At 40.9% G+C, this 18118-nt stretch overlaps 1 protein-coding gene across 2 annotated transcripts in view; it reads left to right on the forward strand.

Moving 5' to 3' along the window:
• The window catches only part of LARS1 (leucyl-tRNA synthetase 1), a 49244-nt gene extending 40594 nt beyond the window's left edge, over positions 1–8650 (forward strand). For both annotated transcript variants that reach the window (XM_082213437.1, XM_082213436.1), the window contains exons 29-32: positions 285–389; positions 2023–2118; positions 3666–3798; positions 8271–8650. In XM_082213437.1, the coding sequence (XP_082069563.1) occupies positions 285–389; positions 2023–2118; positions 3666–3798; positions 8271–8476 (540 nt within the window). In that variant the 3' untranslated portion in view covers positions 8477–8650. The remainder of the gene's footprint in view (positions 1–284; positions 390–2022; positions 2119–3665; positions 3799–8270) is intronic.
• Positions 8651–18118: the final 9468 nt, after the last annotated feature.

Genomic DNA, 18118 nt, shown 5'->3' on the forward strand with positions numbered 1-18118 from the left:
GTATGCAAGAAGACAAGATTGTTATGTATGTTTCAAAATTTCTGACATAAAACTACTATTGTCATTTAAATGCTAAAGCTTTAGATTCTTTCCTGTTTAGAGGCGGGAACTGTGTTTAATTAATTAAAAACTGTAAATTTTGCTAGGAGCTTTAGACCCATTTGCTGTACACAATGAATTTTTGTCAGATGTTTTCTGTCTTGGGCTTGCTCAGCTGCACTATTCAGGTTTCACAGAGATGACCCAATTTAAAATATATGCTTTCCATATTTTTGGCATCACAGGAGAATCTGGAGAAGAAAGGGCCACGTGTTCTTGATCTGGAGCTGGAGTTTGATGAACGGGCCGTACTCATGGAGAATATAGTCTACCTGACAAATTCCTTGGAGGTGAGCATTTGTCACGGAGTTAATGGCTCAAGTCGAAAGAGCTTGAAGACACACTGAATGTCTATATATGTCTTTTTTGGTTTAAGGTTGCCCGTGCACATTTAATTGTTAAGCTTCCAGAAGTTAATTATCAGTGGATTAGCTTACAAGTTGTGTGTGGGGTGGGAAGTCCCTAATAGAATTACGTGATTACGTTGGTGATCACTTTTTGTATCTGAGTCCAATCCCTTCCCCCCTTTTTTAAAAAAAATAGTTTTTATTAAGTTTCTTACAGATATATCGCCTACTACAACAAAAAAGAAAGAAACAAAATCACAAATATAAACAAAGAAGAAAAAAGAAAAAGAAAAATACATGTCAACAAACACCCAGACAATACAAATTAATTGGTTATTTAAACTTCTAACATCATAAACATGGTTTTGACTTCCTCTGAGCCCTCCCATCTGAATTTCCCTGTATTTAAATGTAGCAGTTTTCCAATATCATTATTAAAACACAGTATTCCAATTAAAATAAAATTTCTTAACTTTTCTTAAAGTTCTACATCTCAATTATTTTACTAACTCTTGCTTTCCTCCTAGGCCAATTTAGTACTTTCAAGTAATTTCTAATTTTTAATATTACACTATTTATTCAAATAGTATTTAAATTTCTTCCACTCTTCTTGATATTCCTCCTCTTTCTGGTCACAGATTCTTCCAGTAAGGTCAGCCAACTCCATATATTCCATCATTTTCATCTGCCATTCTTCCATAGTTGGTAGTTCTTGTGTTTTCCATTTCTTGGCTATAAGAATTCGAGCAGCAGCTGTGGCATACAAAAATAACTTTACATCTTTCTTGGGTAATTCAGAACCTATTATTCCAAGGAGAAAGGCCTCTGGTTTATCTGAGTCCAATCCTGCTTGATAGTTTGAATGTTGGAAGTATTCAGTAAAAAAAAACCTAAAGTTTTGTGGCATTTCAAAGATAACAAATTTATTATGGCATAAACCTGTACAGACATATGCCACAATATTTTTTTTTTTTTGGGGGGGGTCTTTAAGGTGCCAAGAGGCTCTCCAGATTTTAGTGACCAAGAGACCCTAAATTGGACTTCTATATTCAGTATCATTGACCTTCAATGGAAAGGAGAGATTTTATCAAATGTAGCCAGCTTCTCTCTCTCTCTCTCTCTCTCTCTCTCTCTCTCTCTCATCATCTTACTACTTTTTACGTGAATAACGTTATTGTCCCCAGTTAGCTTGATTTTCTCTCAAGGTAAGAAGATGGTTTGGAAATTCTCGACCATTTTAGTGGAGAATTTATTCAAGATATATCCTGTAAACACAATCATCATCATTGAATGGATTTGTAGCCAACCTTTTAGGGTATATCTAACAGCATCTAGCTGTAAGTCAGAGCTGCTGTCAGTTGCTTGGAGATACATTTATGTAATGGGAAGTGCCTGATTTGGGCCAGTCTTGGGCACAACTTGCTGTCAGCAGTATCTTTCTTTAGAATCTTCATTGCTACAAAGAAATACATGAATGTGCTTCAAGAGAATTAAATGTTGGCATACTCCTGTGATTGCTGTACTATCACCCCCTGCACCACCAATGTTTTGTACTTTCCTTCTTCTTCCTCCACAGCTGGAACATATAGAATTGAAGTTTTCTTCTGAGGGAGATGAGAAAATCAAAGAAGATTGTTGTCCTGGAAAACCATTCTGCACATTCAGAGTAGAAGTAAGTTTGCAAGTCTACTTCCTTCACTGATTTATGAGACTTTGTTCCCCACTTAACTACAGTGGTACCTCTAGTTACGAACTTAATTCGTTCTGGAGGTCCTTTCTTAACCTGAAACTGTTCTTAACTAGAGGCGTGCTTTTGCTAATGGGGCCTCTTGTTGCCACTGTGCCGCTGGCAAACAATTTCCGTTCTCATCCTGGGCCAAAGTTCTCAACTTGAGGTAACTCTTCCAGGTTAGCGGAGTTTGTAACCTGAAGCGTTTGTAACCTGAGGCGTTTGTAGCTTGAGGTACCACTGTACTTTATTGTGCCCTGCATGAGGCATCGGAAACTGTCCATGTATCTGAGAGAAAAGTCTAAGATGCATCACTGAAGGATGGGGGCTAGACCTGCCAGTAATGTCTGGTAAGAGCACCAGTCCTTTCTCCACTTCTCAGTGGTATCTAAGGTTGCACCCTGTTAATTCTACCAATAGAACTCATTAGGAACCACTGAGACTAAGCTCCAATCCTTGGATTTCATTTCTTGATGCTAGACAGGGGACTGTTTTATGCATAGCTTGATGCATGAAAAGCCTGCTATTTTGACATCATGCAGTGAGTGAGTGCAGCCTGCCAGGCCTTTTGGTTTGGTCCTTGAGACTCTTCCCAGGCCACACTCCCATCCACAGGCAGCAGCCTCCCTAGGTGCCTTGGGCTGGCTGGAATATGCCCTTGGGCTGGGGGATGGAGAGGGGAGTGTGTGTAGAAATATTTTCCTTTTCCCTGGTGGGAACGTACAAATGATTGAATCCAGGGCCTTCTGAATTCAAGGGAGATTCTCTGCCACTGATGTGTAGCCCTTCAGCAAATGGACAGGGCTCCAAGCTCAGCTCCCTAAGGTAACGGGAGGTGATTTTTGGCCAGTCGCTATTGCTTTAGTGACTTCACAAGCTGATCATGAGGATAAAATATGTGGAGGAGAACAATGAATTCTACTCTGAGATTCTTGGAGAAAAAGTGGGATAAAAATGTAACAAATACATTAAAACACACACAAATGAATACAGGCGTCCCCCTACTTGCGCATATTCAACTCTTGTGCCACCATGTATATGTGCGACTTCCAGATATAATTTTTAAAAAGACTTAAACTTCAAAAAGGCACAGAGGGACAAAAACGGCCTGAAAAGAGTGGGGAAACCGCAAAAATGGCATGAAAAGAGTGGGAAATGGGTAGCAATCCCAGGAGCCTTTGCAGCTGCAATTCTATGAGGTTTAGAGGGTGTTTACAGACTTTTTAGATGGTTTCCTCCACTATATGCAATTTCACATAAATGTGTGGTACCCTGGAACGTAACCCCTGTGTAAGTGGGGAGACATCTGTATACATAAGAGTATCAACTGGAGCTGAAATGCTTAGACTTCTATATATCATTTTGTACAGGTGGAAGTAAGCCATATTGGCAAGTTGTGATCCAAGATGCACAGTAACAAGTAACAAGTCTCTACCATCAGGTTGGATATGTGACATTTTTCCACCTTCTACCTCTTGTTTTTCTTATAGCCTGGTGTGTCTGTTTTTCTGGTGAATCCTCAACCAGCAAATGGCCACTTTTCTACAAAAATAGAGGTCAGGCAAGGAGATGGCCGAGATGCAATAATCAGGCGCTTGATGAAGATGGACAGAGGAATCAAAGGTAAAATTTAGGTCAAATAATTTAGCCAGCTAGATGTTAAAATTCCTACAAAGCAGCTTATCCAGTAAATGCTGATTGTCAAAAATGTGTTTTCTTACTCACTGGATGTCTCACATGGTTCTAACTATAAAATCAGGCCTCTGTTCACTTGCTACTATTTCTATGGGTTTTCTGTGGCACTGTTTGTGTGCAACACACTTTACAATCTTGTCAACCTAAGATTTGTCAGATGCTACCAAAAGAGGCCTTTGCTACAGTGATTCTTACAGGAGGTTTGCTGGTTAGAAAAGAGCACCAATTGTGTATACACTGTACATGATTTTATAGATGCTACTTTTATTATGCTATCAGTAATGGTTTGAACAATGACCAGATTGTTAGCTGCGTCCCCTGTGGTGAGAAGATCCCTGTGGGATCAGGTTGCCTTGAGTCATTCCTTCCTCTTGGAGTTGTCCGGAATCTGGAGCAGAGCCCAAGATTCATTTCTTGTAGATATGCCTGTTGATAGCAATGATCAATTACTGTTAGTGAAGATGTTGAATCAGGATGGACTCGGCAATGGTTTTCTAACTAAAAAGAGACTAAATTGTATTATTTTTGAGCTCATGCCAAGACTCTGGCCCCCTCATACTCTTAAGTAACCTCACTGGCAGCACAGCCTTAGCATAGCCCACCATGATCATCTTTATCCCTTTTCTTGAAACTAACCTCACAGTGTCTGTTGCAGCAGGAGGAGCTTCATGTTGGGGAGCAGGTATCTGCATCTGGTACCAGAGCCCCTATTGTGCTCTGGAATGCTGCTGCAGCAGGAGCCCAGAATTTCTGGGATAGGGTTGGAGCCACAGCCAAGGCCATTGTGAGCCTGAGCCAGAACTTCACAGGACAATTGTGCTCACCTGGGGATTTCTGAGCCTACTTATCCCTCCCTCCCTCCCTCCAGATCTGAAGTCAGCCCCCTCTCCACCAGCTAATGTTCGCTTATTGCAGGCCTGATCCTGCAACTTAAATGTGAAAGATGCATTAATCCATTTCAAGTCCCCTGAGCCACCCACTCCCACTCAACTCACACTTTCTTAATGCATGAACCACATTATTTTCAAGTCTTAAATTTCAAACTATACAGTGTTAGAGGTGGTAAGCATTAGCTCCATCTCCCTGAAAGCACTTAGGGCTCACCCAGCAGTAATGACTTGTAGCATAAAGGCATTAAAGCAAATGCACATTCTCACTCAAGAGCCGGATTTGACATCCATAGCTGCTGTGAAAAAATATCTCTTTCTTTCTTGTAATATAGAAGTTAGCTTCAACAAATTATTTATTTGTCAGTTAAGGCTGAAAACAAATTTGTAAAAATTGTATGTGTTTAAAAATATAAAATGTTACCAATTCTGTGTCCCAAAGTTCCTGAGATTAGTTACTCTTGATGTTCCTTTGGTACCATTTTCAATTTTCACTATAACCTTCTTTAATTCTAAACCTTAAATTTGGTGACTTTGCTTTAAAATTCAGACTGAAAATCTTAATTGTCAGATCTAACTAATATGCTCACAGAAAACCCGCATGCTGGCTTCAGTCTGCACCATCAAATGCTGTTGATCAAAACAAAATTGTTTTGCATTGTTTCTGAAAGATGCTTGGGCTTTGACAAACCTCTTGGGAAAAAGAGTTTGGTGACTCAAGGATTATTTTTGTTTGCAATGGGAGTTGCTGGGGGTGGGGAGTAAATGTTAACAGGGTTCTGCAGCTGTGGTCTCCAGGGCCAAGCTTGCCCTCCTGAGTGATTAGAGGTGGTAAAAAACTGTGTGGATGAGCAACGTTTGTGCATTCCTCCTCACCCCCTGTACCTCTTGTCTAAATGGTCTTCTAGCAAGCTTAGTTGCTAACCGGGGGCGTTATCCAGTTAAGGTGTCAGTGCACAGCAGGGCTTTCCCCCTCCTTCCCTGCATGCACCCTGCACCTTCCCCAAATCTGCTCCAGAGTGTTGGAGAAGCACCTAGAACAGATTTGGGGAGAAGCCTGCAGCAAAAGTGGAAATCCTTGTACTGAAGGAATGCGTTACTCAGCTACACTTTAGATACGACCCCAGGAGTGAGCAGCTTTTACAGAAGGTGTATTTTGAGGTGACATCTGTTTACATTCTTAAGTGTGTCCTCAAATTAGAACACGTTGAGTTCCTTCCTGTTATCCAGTTGCTAATAGCCTTATTTTGCAGGCATTCCGCCCTTCTAATTAAACTGTTTAAAGGAAGCAAGGCATTAAGCCTGAAGTTCAGGTTGCTCTGCTGAATAGAACTGACAGAATTTCTTTAAAAAGCAGAGACAATTTCCTGTTTGCTTGCTGGCTTTGCTGATTCCAGCAATTGTGAGGGAATTATGTCTTGGTCCAAACTTTTCACGTCGTATAATTTATTTCCTCATCACTTTGGCGGCTTGTGTGTTTTGATCCTAGGAAGAGAGACAATTTTTATATTACAGTGTGAAGTTGTGTTTTCAGAAAAGAGCTGAGAGGAAGAAGTCTATAACTTGTCTTGCAAAGCAAAAATGGAGTACTGCACATTTCAGGCTCGGGCAGGCAATTACTAGAGATGCACAACCTGATTGTTTGAAGTGAATGAAAAGCAATTGAGAGTAAATCAGTAATTCTTCCAAATCGTTGTTTCCAGAAGATGTCACTGTTAGGCAGGCACTTGAAAAGATTATCTGATAAAAGCTAGTGGTGAAAGAGCAGCAACTTAGGCAGACTAAAATAGCTGGCTCATTAGGAAAGTTCTGCTTCGCAGTTCTTACTGAGAAATCGTTTGAACTTATTTAAAGGACTTCTTTTTAAAAAAGCAGTTGCCTCTAATAACAAAACCGAGACAACATTTCTGCTTGTATTAAAACATTTTCTAGTTTTAACCATCTTTCCTCTCACAATTCTATGCAGGCGATGTTCCTCCGTCCCTTTTATGTTGAATATTTCCGACATAAAAGAGAGGAATGAGCGATAAAGAAGGGTTGTTGGGGAGGAAGTAAGATATGAGATGGAGAGTATACTGTGAACTACTTGGTTCTCCGGGGAAACATCTCCATACATTTTTTATTTAATTCCTCTGGATTTTATTAACGTCCTCTTGACCACCACCCTTTTTTTTTTACTTCCATGCCTCTTTGGCTGTTAGTCATGCCTGAAAAAGAATGGCGTATAACTGGAAACTGCAAGGGCGTATACAGTGGTGCCTCGCAAGACGAAAAGAATCCGTTCCGCGAGTCTCGTCGTCTAGCGGTTTTTTCGTCTTGCGAAGCAAGCCCATTGATTAGCGCTACAGCGGTCTAGCGGCTTTCCGTGATCAGCTGTTAAGCGGGTTTTTCAGCGGAACAGCTGATAGGCGGCTTAGGAAAAGGGGGGGAGCGAAAAAAACCCGCGGGGACGCGCAAGATTTCTTCGTCTTGCGAAGCAACCCCATAGGGAAATTCGTTTTGCGAAGCGCCTCCAAAACGGAAAACCCTTTCGTCTAGCGGGTTTTCCGTCTTGCGAGGCGTTCGTCTTGCGGGGCACCACTGTAACTTAAAATTGCAGTTAGAGCTGTTGCCAGACTTCCAATGGGCTCCCTGCCCCTGCTCCCCTGGCTGGAAGCCAAGGTTGGTTTGTGAATGGTGCCCATAGCCTGCCACACAGATCCAGGGGTGAGTGAGTGGGCAGCAGGTTGGGCTGGTGAGCCCTGGTGCCCATGGCCAGAACCCATCCTGGTCAACCACTGGCATCAGGCCTGATTGCAGTAGAGAAGAGGAAATTACATAGTTCATTTGTTCAGGGTGAACTGGGAGGACACCTTTGACTTTTTTCTCTAGAGCCATTCTTCCTCTTTCTTGCCCAAGTGAATGGCCGTAGGTCTCTGAACAGCTAATTTAGAACTGCAGTATTAATAGATAGAGGGCACAATGCTAAGGAAGTAGCTGATGTTCCTCTGGGATTATAATTTGCATGAAGGAAAGCTACTGAAAAGTTTCTGTAAGCCATTTTGCTTTGTACCGAGTTAAAACACAAAACTTTACATAGTAAATTTATTCAACCTCATATTAAAGCACCCATAAAATTAGACACACCTCTCAGTGTTTCTGTCCTGCTGTTGCAGGAGGAAAATTGGAGGTCTTTATGTATCCCTCCATTGGAAGTGTTTGCTCACTTTTTATGCTGAGGCACACCTCAGTGTCAGTGCATTCATGTTGGATATTCTTGAACCCACACTGCCTTTTAATTAAGCCTTGGTTATTAAGGGCTTCTGTAGCCTTTGAGGCAAATGGCCTGCACAACAGCTTGTAAACATCTGTCAAGGCGCTATTCAAGCAATTGGGGCAGTTAGAGTTTCAGCAGCCCAGGCTAATGCTCTCTCCTTGCTAGGTACCTTGCCTGAACTGCCTTGTGATTTGTATTGTTGTATAAAAATGCACATGTCTTACAAGTCTATTCTTTCTTTCCCACCCGCCCTTCAGATCTTTCCAAAGTGAAACTAATGCGTTTTGATGACCCTATCCTGGGCCCACGTCGTGTTCCTGTGCTCGGTAAAGAAGATGCTGAGAAATCTCCCATTTTAGATCAAGCTGTCTTTCACATAGACCTTGCTGAAAAGCGGGTTCGTCTCACTGAGAATGGACGAACAACAGATATTGGGGATACGCTAGTCTATATCATTAATTAGATTTTTGCACTGAGCTGGGTTATGAATCTTTTAAATAACATGAACAGCTTTCAAGCGATCTAGTGGACCACAACAAATTTAATTTCTTGCTTGGGGAGGGGAAGGAAACTTAATCTTGCATGTAGATCAGGGTCCTTCATTTTTAAATGTGGTATAATAAATATATTTTCCATCCCCTGTGACTTTCTTTTGAAAATAATCTCACTGACCTAAATCAAGACAGTTCAGAAACACCTTTTTAAAAATGCATGAAAAATGACACACAAAAGAGTGTGCAATACGAACATCTTAGGGCTGTGATAGACATCTGGTGTTCACATTGGAATATTCAGAGTTGAAAGATGGTGGAGCCATACATGCATGTGGTTGCATTTCCTCAGCAGCCTACTCTCTCTCTCTATATATATCCCTCTCTTGTTCTCTGGCCCTTGTTTGCAGTGGTGGGTGGGTTGGGGGGAGTCCCTTCTGGTGACTAAGTGAGGCATGCACAACTGCTGTGGCAGAAGATGAAACCTAGCAAGCCTCAGGAGGAGTTGGGATCAAAGGGAAGTCATGGGCTAGATGAAAAGGCTCCATGGGTCTATTGTGCTCCCTGGGTCAGCAGTTCTTCATCCCTGTACTGCACCATAAATCCCTTCACCTACCTGTCTACTCTTTCCAACTCTATAACTGAGGATGGGAAGCTGTGTCTGACCAAGCTGTTCCATAGCTGGATAACTCTAGCAAGGCACGGTCTCCACTGCATTCAGTCTATAGTGCTGACCTGGTTCTATGGTGGTACTGTGATATTAGTGTGTTAGAAAGGGGAGGTGATAAAGAAGGTAAAGTTGGGCATTTCACAAGAACATGTTTCAGTTTTATTTTACTTAAATGGGGTCCTTTTCCTATTTCCAAAGCATCATACAATTTTACCAATAAGTTGTACAAGTAAAATACTTATCGCCGGCAGTGGCAAAAACTGTGCTGAAAACAAATAAGACTCAAAACACTAATTGTGGAGCATACTTTCATTTTAACCTGGCACTTAATGTTATCAATCCCAGGTCTGATCTGGGTTGGTATTACTCTCCCTAAATTCCACCTGCATCACCTTGCAAGGCAAAAGCACCTAGAAGAAGATGATTGATTGATGGTGTCTACCACAGTGACAACTGGTGTGCTGCAGCTTGGGAAGCTGAGCTGGTTTGAAAACAAAAGTTGGAACATTCTCCTAAAGTTCAGAAGCCATTCTAAAGAATGCCTTTGTAAGAAAAAATGCATGTGGTAGTCAACATCAAAGATAAAAGCTGGTGTAACAAACCATGATGTTCATCTACCAAAATGTCTGATTTGGAATCAATGTAAAATGCTGTTCACAAACACTTCTTGAATTGGGAGTTTCTTTCCTGCTTCCAGAAATTGTTTGAATGTTTGAAGGTGGATACTCGGAACCGCACCCTACAGTCTTCCTACAAAAACAAAATTCCTCATACCTAGGAAAATCTTGCTTTGCCTTTTCTTTTATAAGTGTCAGCTCCTTGGGAGTCAACATAGTACACCAGGAGGAGGAAAGGTTAAAGTAGGATTATGTGCACCCCATCAGAAGAGATGCTTTTTCATTGTTTGCCATTGCAAGGCAAGCCCACTTCTTTGCCTTTGTGGGTCTGTTGATTCATTGATCTTCCATCCTCAGAAGCGCAGCAGGCATCTAAGTTACTTACTAACCAGTTCCTTTTTCCTACTCCAAAAAAAGGAGACGAGTGGGTAAAGGCTACATCCTCTCTTTTCTCCTCTTTTCAATACTTTGATCATGCTCTCTGCAGCCAGCCAGGCTGCCTCCCAGCATCTCTCTAACTATAGCATGCCAGCACGAAAATGAGCAGTTCTAACTCTGCAATTATTCTGTCTGCTGAATGCCTGCCTTTGCGGCAAGAGGAGCCCAAACTGTGGAGGGAGAACAAATTACAGCCAGGGCAGAAGGCTAACTGCGCCCTGTGGCTTGAGAGAGCTGGCAGAAACAGAGGTGGCCTTGGCCCAGATCCCCTGTTGGCACACATAAAACTCAGAGAAAGGCAGCACAGATTGTCAACCCAGCCAAGGGAACCAACAGGCAGCAGCACCATTGTTTTGCAGATGATGCTGTCTGCAAGGGAGGGAAATACTTTTAAAAGGAGGGAATGGGTGGCAATGTGCTAACCTAGTAGCCACAGGTATTACAATATGTACAGTTGTGTCTCTGAAAATTACCACTTTTTTTAGTGTATAAGATGCCCCCGTGTACAAGACACCCTATTTTTTTGAACCCAAAATTAAATCAATATTTTAAAATAGTTAGGGTTGCCAAGTTTAGGGTTGCCATATTTCAAGAGCCTGAGCCCAGCCACCCACACCTGAACCCATATGCATTCACCATCTGTGCATAAGATGACACCCAATTTTTTACTATTCTTTTTTTTTTTGGCAAAAAACATAATCTTATACACAGAAAAATACAGTATATCTAATTAGACTCCTGTATTGTCTGCCCACCACTCCACTGCTGCCTGTCTACACCTTTGGATGCTCTGAAGTTTGACCTTGTTAGAACGGTGTCAGTCCCTCTCTCAGTTTGCATTAGCATTCCTGCGCAGCCCGTGTTACTCCTGATTCTCTCTTTCCCAGTTCCTCCGGGGCCAGGCCAGCTCAAGAGCTGTTCTGTAAGTCATTAACGGGTCATAGTGCAAGCCGCGTTCCTGTTGTGTAGCTGCGGTGTGCAGTGGCCGGTGGGAACAGTCGACACGGTATATTTACAGCAAACAATATGTGCTACTGCCAAATGGCTTGCTTGTTTTCCTTAACATACAGAACAATTACTGGCCTTTGCAACTTTTAAAAATGTGAATGATTAGAGCAGGGGCCAAGTGCGGACCTCTGGGTCTCTCTGCCTGGCCCTTGGTCACATCCCTCACCAGCCCTATTTCACGCCCTCAATTGTTTTCCATGGAACTATATAGTTAGAAGGGACCTCCAAGAGTCAACCCCCCTGCAATACAGGAATCACAGCTAAAGAATCCCTGACAGCCACCCAACCTCTGTTTAAAAGTCGTAGTCCATTCCACAGATCTAAATGTCAGAGAATTCTTCCTACCATTTAGTTGGAATTACAGTATATTCTGTGTGTCTGGAATGTGCCCTTGATCTTTGACGATGCCTCTTGCTTGCTTCAATGCAATATGGAGAGGGGCATGTGAGTGCCAGGAAATAGCTCACCTGTAAATTTTATAATCCTTGCTTGGCTCACTGTGTCCACCATTGTCATGTGACCCATGGAAGATTGGCCGGAGGTTCCCTGCCCTCACTTTTTGCCATTTCTCACTGCTCCTTAATGAAGCCTGTGGCAATGAAGAAAGCAATTAAAAATTACAAGGCATAAAAATAGTAAGGATATAAAAGCAAAAGCAATGAGCAGCAACAAAAACATTTCAATAAAGCATTTCACTGGAGAGAAGGCCCTGTCTCTTGTGCCCCAACACTTGTTTACTCTGAGTAACATTTGCCATTTTATGGCTCATTCACCAAGCTGGGAGACATCCTTTTGGAACTCTTCACAATTTCTTTTGTTTTAACAGTCCTGAACAATTTAATATAAACAGCAAACTTGGTCACCTCACTGCTCACCCCTGACTCTAGAACACTTAAAAACACAGGTCCTAATACGGAGTCTGGGGAATCTTCTTTCTACATCCTTCCATTGGGAGAACTATTTATTTATTCCTGCTCTCTGCTTCCTGCTACTTAACCATTTCCTGACCCAGAAACTGGATCAGGCTTCATTCTACTTTGGAATCATAGCAAGTATATAGACATTTGTAGCAATATCAATATCTGTTCACAAATGAACTGAATTCTTTTTTTTTTTTTATAATAATTTTTATTACATTTTTTCCAAATTACAAAGAAAACAAAAAGAAAGGCAAAACAAAAGAAAAAAAGGAAAAGAGAACAGAAAATCTCAACCATTTCGACAACTTATTTCAAATTTCCATTGGACTTCCCCACATCTCCCACATAAGTGCATTCTTGATAATAAAATTGTCAGCAAATTATACCCTTATTTCGTGTGTTTCTTTATATTTTCAGTTGCAATTTAAGTTTAAATCTCTTATTCTCCAATTACTCTAAAAATATAGCATAATATCCTTTTTACCCGTTTAAACTCTGATTCTTTCATAAGTGTTATCAGTTTCATAAATAATTAAATTTCATTGCTGGGGCTAACGTTCCAAATCATACGACGTCTTATGTTTCATACAACTTATAATACTTCTGCAAATAGTCTTTAAATTTTTTCCAGTCCTCCTCCATTGCCTCTTCTCCCAAGTCTCGGATCCTTGCAGTCATCTCGGCCAGTTCCATGTAGTTCATCAATTGCGTCTGCCAGTCCTCCAGTGTGGGCAAATCTTGGGTCTTCCAATGCTTAGCGATAAGGATTCTTGCTGCTGTTGTAGCATACATAAAAAAAGTTCTATCCTTTTTTAACACCTTCTGGCCGACAATGCCCAGAAGGAAGGCCTCTGGTTTCTTGGGGAAGGTGTACTTGAACACCTTTTTTAACTCGTTATAAATCATTTCCCAAAAGGCCTTCAATCTTGGACAAGTCCACCAGAGGTGGAAGAATGTCCCTTCAGCCTCCTTACATTTCCAACATTTGTTGTCAGACAAATGGTATATCTTAGCAAGCTTGACTGGGGTCATGTACCACCGGTATACCATTTTCATAATGTTTTCTTTCAAGGCATTACATGCCGTAAATTTCATACCGGTGGTCCATAACCTTTCCCAGTCTTCAGACATAATATTGTAACCAATGTCTTGAGCCCATTTTATCATGGCTGACTTAACTGTCTCATCCTGAGTGTTCCATTTAAGCAGCAAGTTGTACATTCTCGATAATACCTTGGTCTTTGGTTCTAACAACTCTGTCTCAAGTTTCGATTTTTCCACCTGAAATCCTATTTTTTTATCTAACTTAAAAACCTCATTAATTTGGGCATAATGTAGCCAATTTTGCACCCTATCCTTTAGTTTTTCAAAGCTCTGCAACCTCCAATTACCTCCAATGTTTTCTATTATTTCCCAATATTTCGGCCAATGTGCCTCCATATTGGCTGTTTTCCGAGCTTTGGCCTCTATTGGTGAGATCCACCTCGGAGTTTTACTTTCCAATAAGTCTTTATATTTTTTCCAGACCATATATATTGCTTTCCTGACAATATGGTTTTTGAACATTCCATATGTTTTCCCCTTGTCATACCACAAATACGCATGCCAACCTAACGAATTGTTAAAGCCTTCCAGATCTAGGACATCAGTGTTTTCCAATAAGATCCAATCTTTCATCCAGCAGAAGGCCGCAGCTTCATAATATAACCTTAAGTCCGGCAGGGCAAACCCCCCCCTCTCCTTTGCATCAGTTAGTATTTTAAACTTTATTCGGGGCTTTTTGCCCTGCCAGACAAACCTAGAAATATCCCTCTGCCACTTTCCAAAACATTCCACTCTGTCCACGACCTGCAAGGCTTGAAACAAAAACAACATTTTTGGCAAGACGTTCATTTTTATAACTGCAATTCGGCCTAACAAGGATAATTTCAATCTTGACCAAATTTCAAAATCTTTTTTAACCTCTGACCAGCATTTTTCATAATTATCTTTAAATAGGTTCAAATTCTTAGAAGACAGATTGACCCCCAGGTATTTCACTTTTTTAACAATGTTTAGTTCTGTTTCCTTCTGAAACCCCTCTGTTTCAATAACCGTCAAATTTTTCCCTAACACCTTAGTTTTTTGTTTGTTCAACTTAAAACCCGCCACCCGACCAAATTTCTGAATCAATTCCAAAACTCTTTTTGTACTAGGTTCTGGCTCCTGTAATGTTAAAACCAAGTCATCTGCAAATGCTTTCAGTTTATATTGTTTCGCTCCGACCCGTGTTCCTTGTACCTGCCGATCCTCCCTTATCATATTCAGCAAAACCTCCAGGACCGAAATAAACAACAGAGGGGATAGGGGGCACCCCTGGCGTGTTCCTTTTTCAATATGAAGTTCTTCTGTCACCACATTGTTCACTATCAACTTAGCTTTTTGTTCTGAATAGATTGCCTCTATTCCATTCTCAAACCCCCTTCTCACTCCCATCCCTTCCAAATTTTTCTTCATAAATTTCCAAGAAATGTTGTCAAAGGCCTTCTCCGCATCAATAAAAATTAACACTGCTTTGGTGTTAATATTTGTTTGTAAAAGTTCCAGAATATCGATAATGTTCCTGGTGTTGTCAAACAAATGTCTACCTGGGAGAAAGCCTGCTTGGTCCTTATGAATTACTTCATTTAGTACTTTTTAAAATCTATTAGCTAGAACATCCGCAAATATTTTGTAATCCACGTTTAGGAGTGAGATGGGTCGGTAGTTCTTAAGTTGAGTCTTTTCAGTTTCCACTTTAGGTATCAGTGTGATGAATGCTTCTTTCCACGTATCTGGTGCCCTCCCTCCCCCCATAATCTGGTTACAAACCTCCATTAATGGTTGTGTCAAATAGTCTTTTAAGGTCTTATAGTATTTGGAGGTAAGTCCATCGGGACCTGGAGATTTGCCTGGCTGCATATTCTGAATGGCATCCTCAATTTCCTGTTGTGTTATTTTACAGTTCAAGATTGATCTCTTTTCTTGTGATAATTCTGGAAGGCCGTTTTCTTTCAAAAATTGTTCTATCTCAGTCGCATCCTCGGATCCTTGTGTATACAGTTTTTTAAAATATTTCTGGAAACACTTTCTAATTTCTCCCGGTTTCTGAATGTTCTTTCCTTCAACTTCTAGATTGGTAACATAATTTAATTTTTGTCTCTTTTTCAACTGCCAAGCTAAGCTGTCGTGTTTATGGGTTGAGGTTTGTAGATCGTTTCTCCTCTCCCTAGAAGCAACACTTTCCCTTGTTTGATGTCTGCTTCCTGTAGAAAATTGGAATCCAGCAAGAAAAAGTCTACAGTCAACAAGATAAGCAGGGGCAGACTAGACAACGTCTGGCAGCAGAGTGGGCTGCTTTATCTTTCTCATTGAAGAACCTGTCTTTGGATTAACACATAGAAATAAAGAGATGGGTTTGTATTGATGTTAGAAAGGGAAATTAGTACTTGTTGTAAAGGCTCCAAGGATTGTTATCTACTGTTCTGTTCATTTTGGACCCGACCTAGCAAGAGAAATCCGTGTTGTGCACTCCTGCTGCTAGGCAGGGGAAGAGACCCATTTGAAATGGACCATTTCTTCAAATGCTTGAACAGCAACTGAGAAGCTAAATGGACTGCTCTTTGTGTTTTATTGATGTCCAGGAGGTGGCACTGTAAGTCAGGAACTTAGCCCCTTGGAACTGATAAGATCTAAGGATGTGGGGGTGGGGAGAGAAGAGCGATATTTGTTGGGGATAAAAATCTCCATGCAGTTTACAAAACCATTGACACTCTGTTGGTCTGTTGGAAGAAATTGGAGTAGGTTCATTTTTAACAAGGAATAATCTGTCTGTCTATGTGTCTATCTATACATACTGATGTAAAGTAAAATGAAGTGGATGAGGAAACAAACTTGTTTTATACTCTGGAACAATTTGAATGGGAAGAAGCAGCCAAAGTCCAGAGGCAAGAGGGATGGGCTCTGACACAGTGGCAGCAGGCAAGAATAGGCAGTGACTGTGCCTATTTCCTGGTACTTTTCCTATTTATTCTCTTTTTGTCTTTTCTGGAGCTGCATTTGGAAAAAGAATTGTGCACATGTGCGCTAGTTTCTGTCCTCTCTTCTAGGCCTTGTTTTATAAACAAGGAATACAATCTATCAAAGCAATGAATTGCAGGGAAACCCCATTGCAATGAATGGGATTTCAGTAAGTCGTGGCTAATTTCCATCCCACTGCTCTCAATGTGACTTGATTGCCACTAACTCCTTGTGTGCTTGTGCCCTAAATTTCTGAATGGTAGGTAGGAACACTGACTCTAGCACACATGCATATACAGACAGCCTCTTTCCCATTCATAGAGTGTGACAATAATGAGGAGGGGTCAGACCTAGCATGCTTGTTTCTGCAGCCTCCCCTTGCTTATTTGATTAGTACACCATGGTAACACTTGAAGGGGGCTCATGTATACAAAGTATTTGTGAAGAAGAGAGGAAGACCATGTCGACCCTCCTCTTTGATATCTATGCAATTCAGTGTTATGTCTGTGAAGCAGCACTTATGCATGTTCATTTGGATGTGTATAGGTGTTCCATGCAATCTCACAGAAAGTCTGATTGTGTGCGGTGGCTAAAGGCATTCAGCCAACCTTGCACAGGTTTCCCTTGGCATACAGCATGCAGTACAAGTTGAAGAAAAACAAATACATTTCCTTCTCCTGAACTTCTAGTTAATGCATGTGTCAATTTAGACCACATGAGGGCACTGTGTCTGTAGTGATCAAGCCAACACTTGTTTCTATGCCTCTCTGTTTAAGTTAATTCCAGCTCGGCCATCTTGGTTTGTTGTTCTCTCCAGACAAGGTGTCTGCTATTTTCTCTCTTATCCCCACTAAACCTGTAAATAGTTCCTGCATGCATAAAGCCTTTAAACTCCATAAATTGTAAATGATTCCAATACAATTTGCCCAAGCTGCAAGGTCTGCTAGCTGTATACAGAGAGAGGTTGAGGACACAGGGGCTGTGCATGCATCATATTAGAGGCAGGACCCAGTAACGAAGTTCCATGTCCCACACATACCTTCAAGAGAGCCAATGAGTCATGATATGGGGGCAGGCTCAGGCAGTGAAATAAAGTAAGAAAATAAAGAGATGCCCCTACTGTCATCTTTGAAACATTAGTGGATATGTAATTACATTATATTATCTTATTTCCCCCTTTAAATTATGCAATGGTAGGACACATTATTATGGGAACATTGGGCTCTTTTAAGGCTCCCCAGTTGGGGCACAGCTCTTCCTAATACAGAAGGGTTCAGGCATACTGAATGGAGTTATTCCGGGAATACCTGAGCTAGCAGTTTAGCTTTGAGTCATCTGTAAAGAGCAGCTGGCTTGCCATTTCTACTTAATATACACACCCCTTAATTTCTTCATTTTCAATTCCTCCCTCCTTAATATGAAATTTTATCTTGTCTTCATGGCTTTGTTAACTTGGTTTTCTAATGTTGCTTTTCTAGAGTTCTCTGATTAGGCTTCTGAAAGGCTGGTAACAAGCTGCAAGTCCTAAAATTGGATCAAACACCACATTGAAAAAGTTTCTCAATTTAGCCAAACACTGAAGCTTCACACAGTTGCATTTCCACAATTTTGACATTTTAATATTAAGCCTGCTTTTCAACATTTTGCAACTTTATATTTCAAAGATTAGAAGGCAGAACAATAAATAAACCTTGCTGAGTGCGTGGTCTTACCTTGAATTTTAATCTTAGCTCAGGTGTCAAAAACTTTAATATTCCAAAAACCTCCAAGTGGCAATTATTAAACACTTAAAACAAAAGCACAACCTAAAACCAGTAAAGCAACAACATAAAACACAAAACTTTAACTACAGTGCCATATATATCTCCCTTATTTATGCAATACTTTTTTCAATATTTCCATGCCACTCAAGAACAAATGTTC

Source organism: Podarcis vaucheri, assembly GCF_965113315.1.
Source record: "Podarcis vaucheri genome assembly, chromosome: 2".
Taxonomy (NCBI): Eukaryota; Metazoa; Chordata; class Lepidosauria; order Squamata; family Lacertidae; genus Podarcis; species Podarcis vaucheri.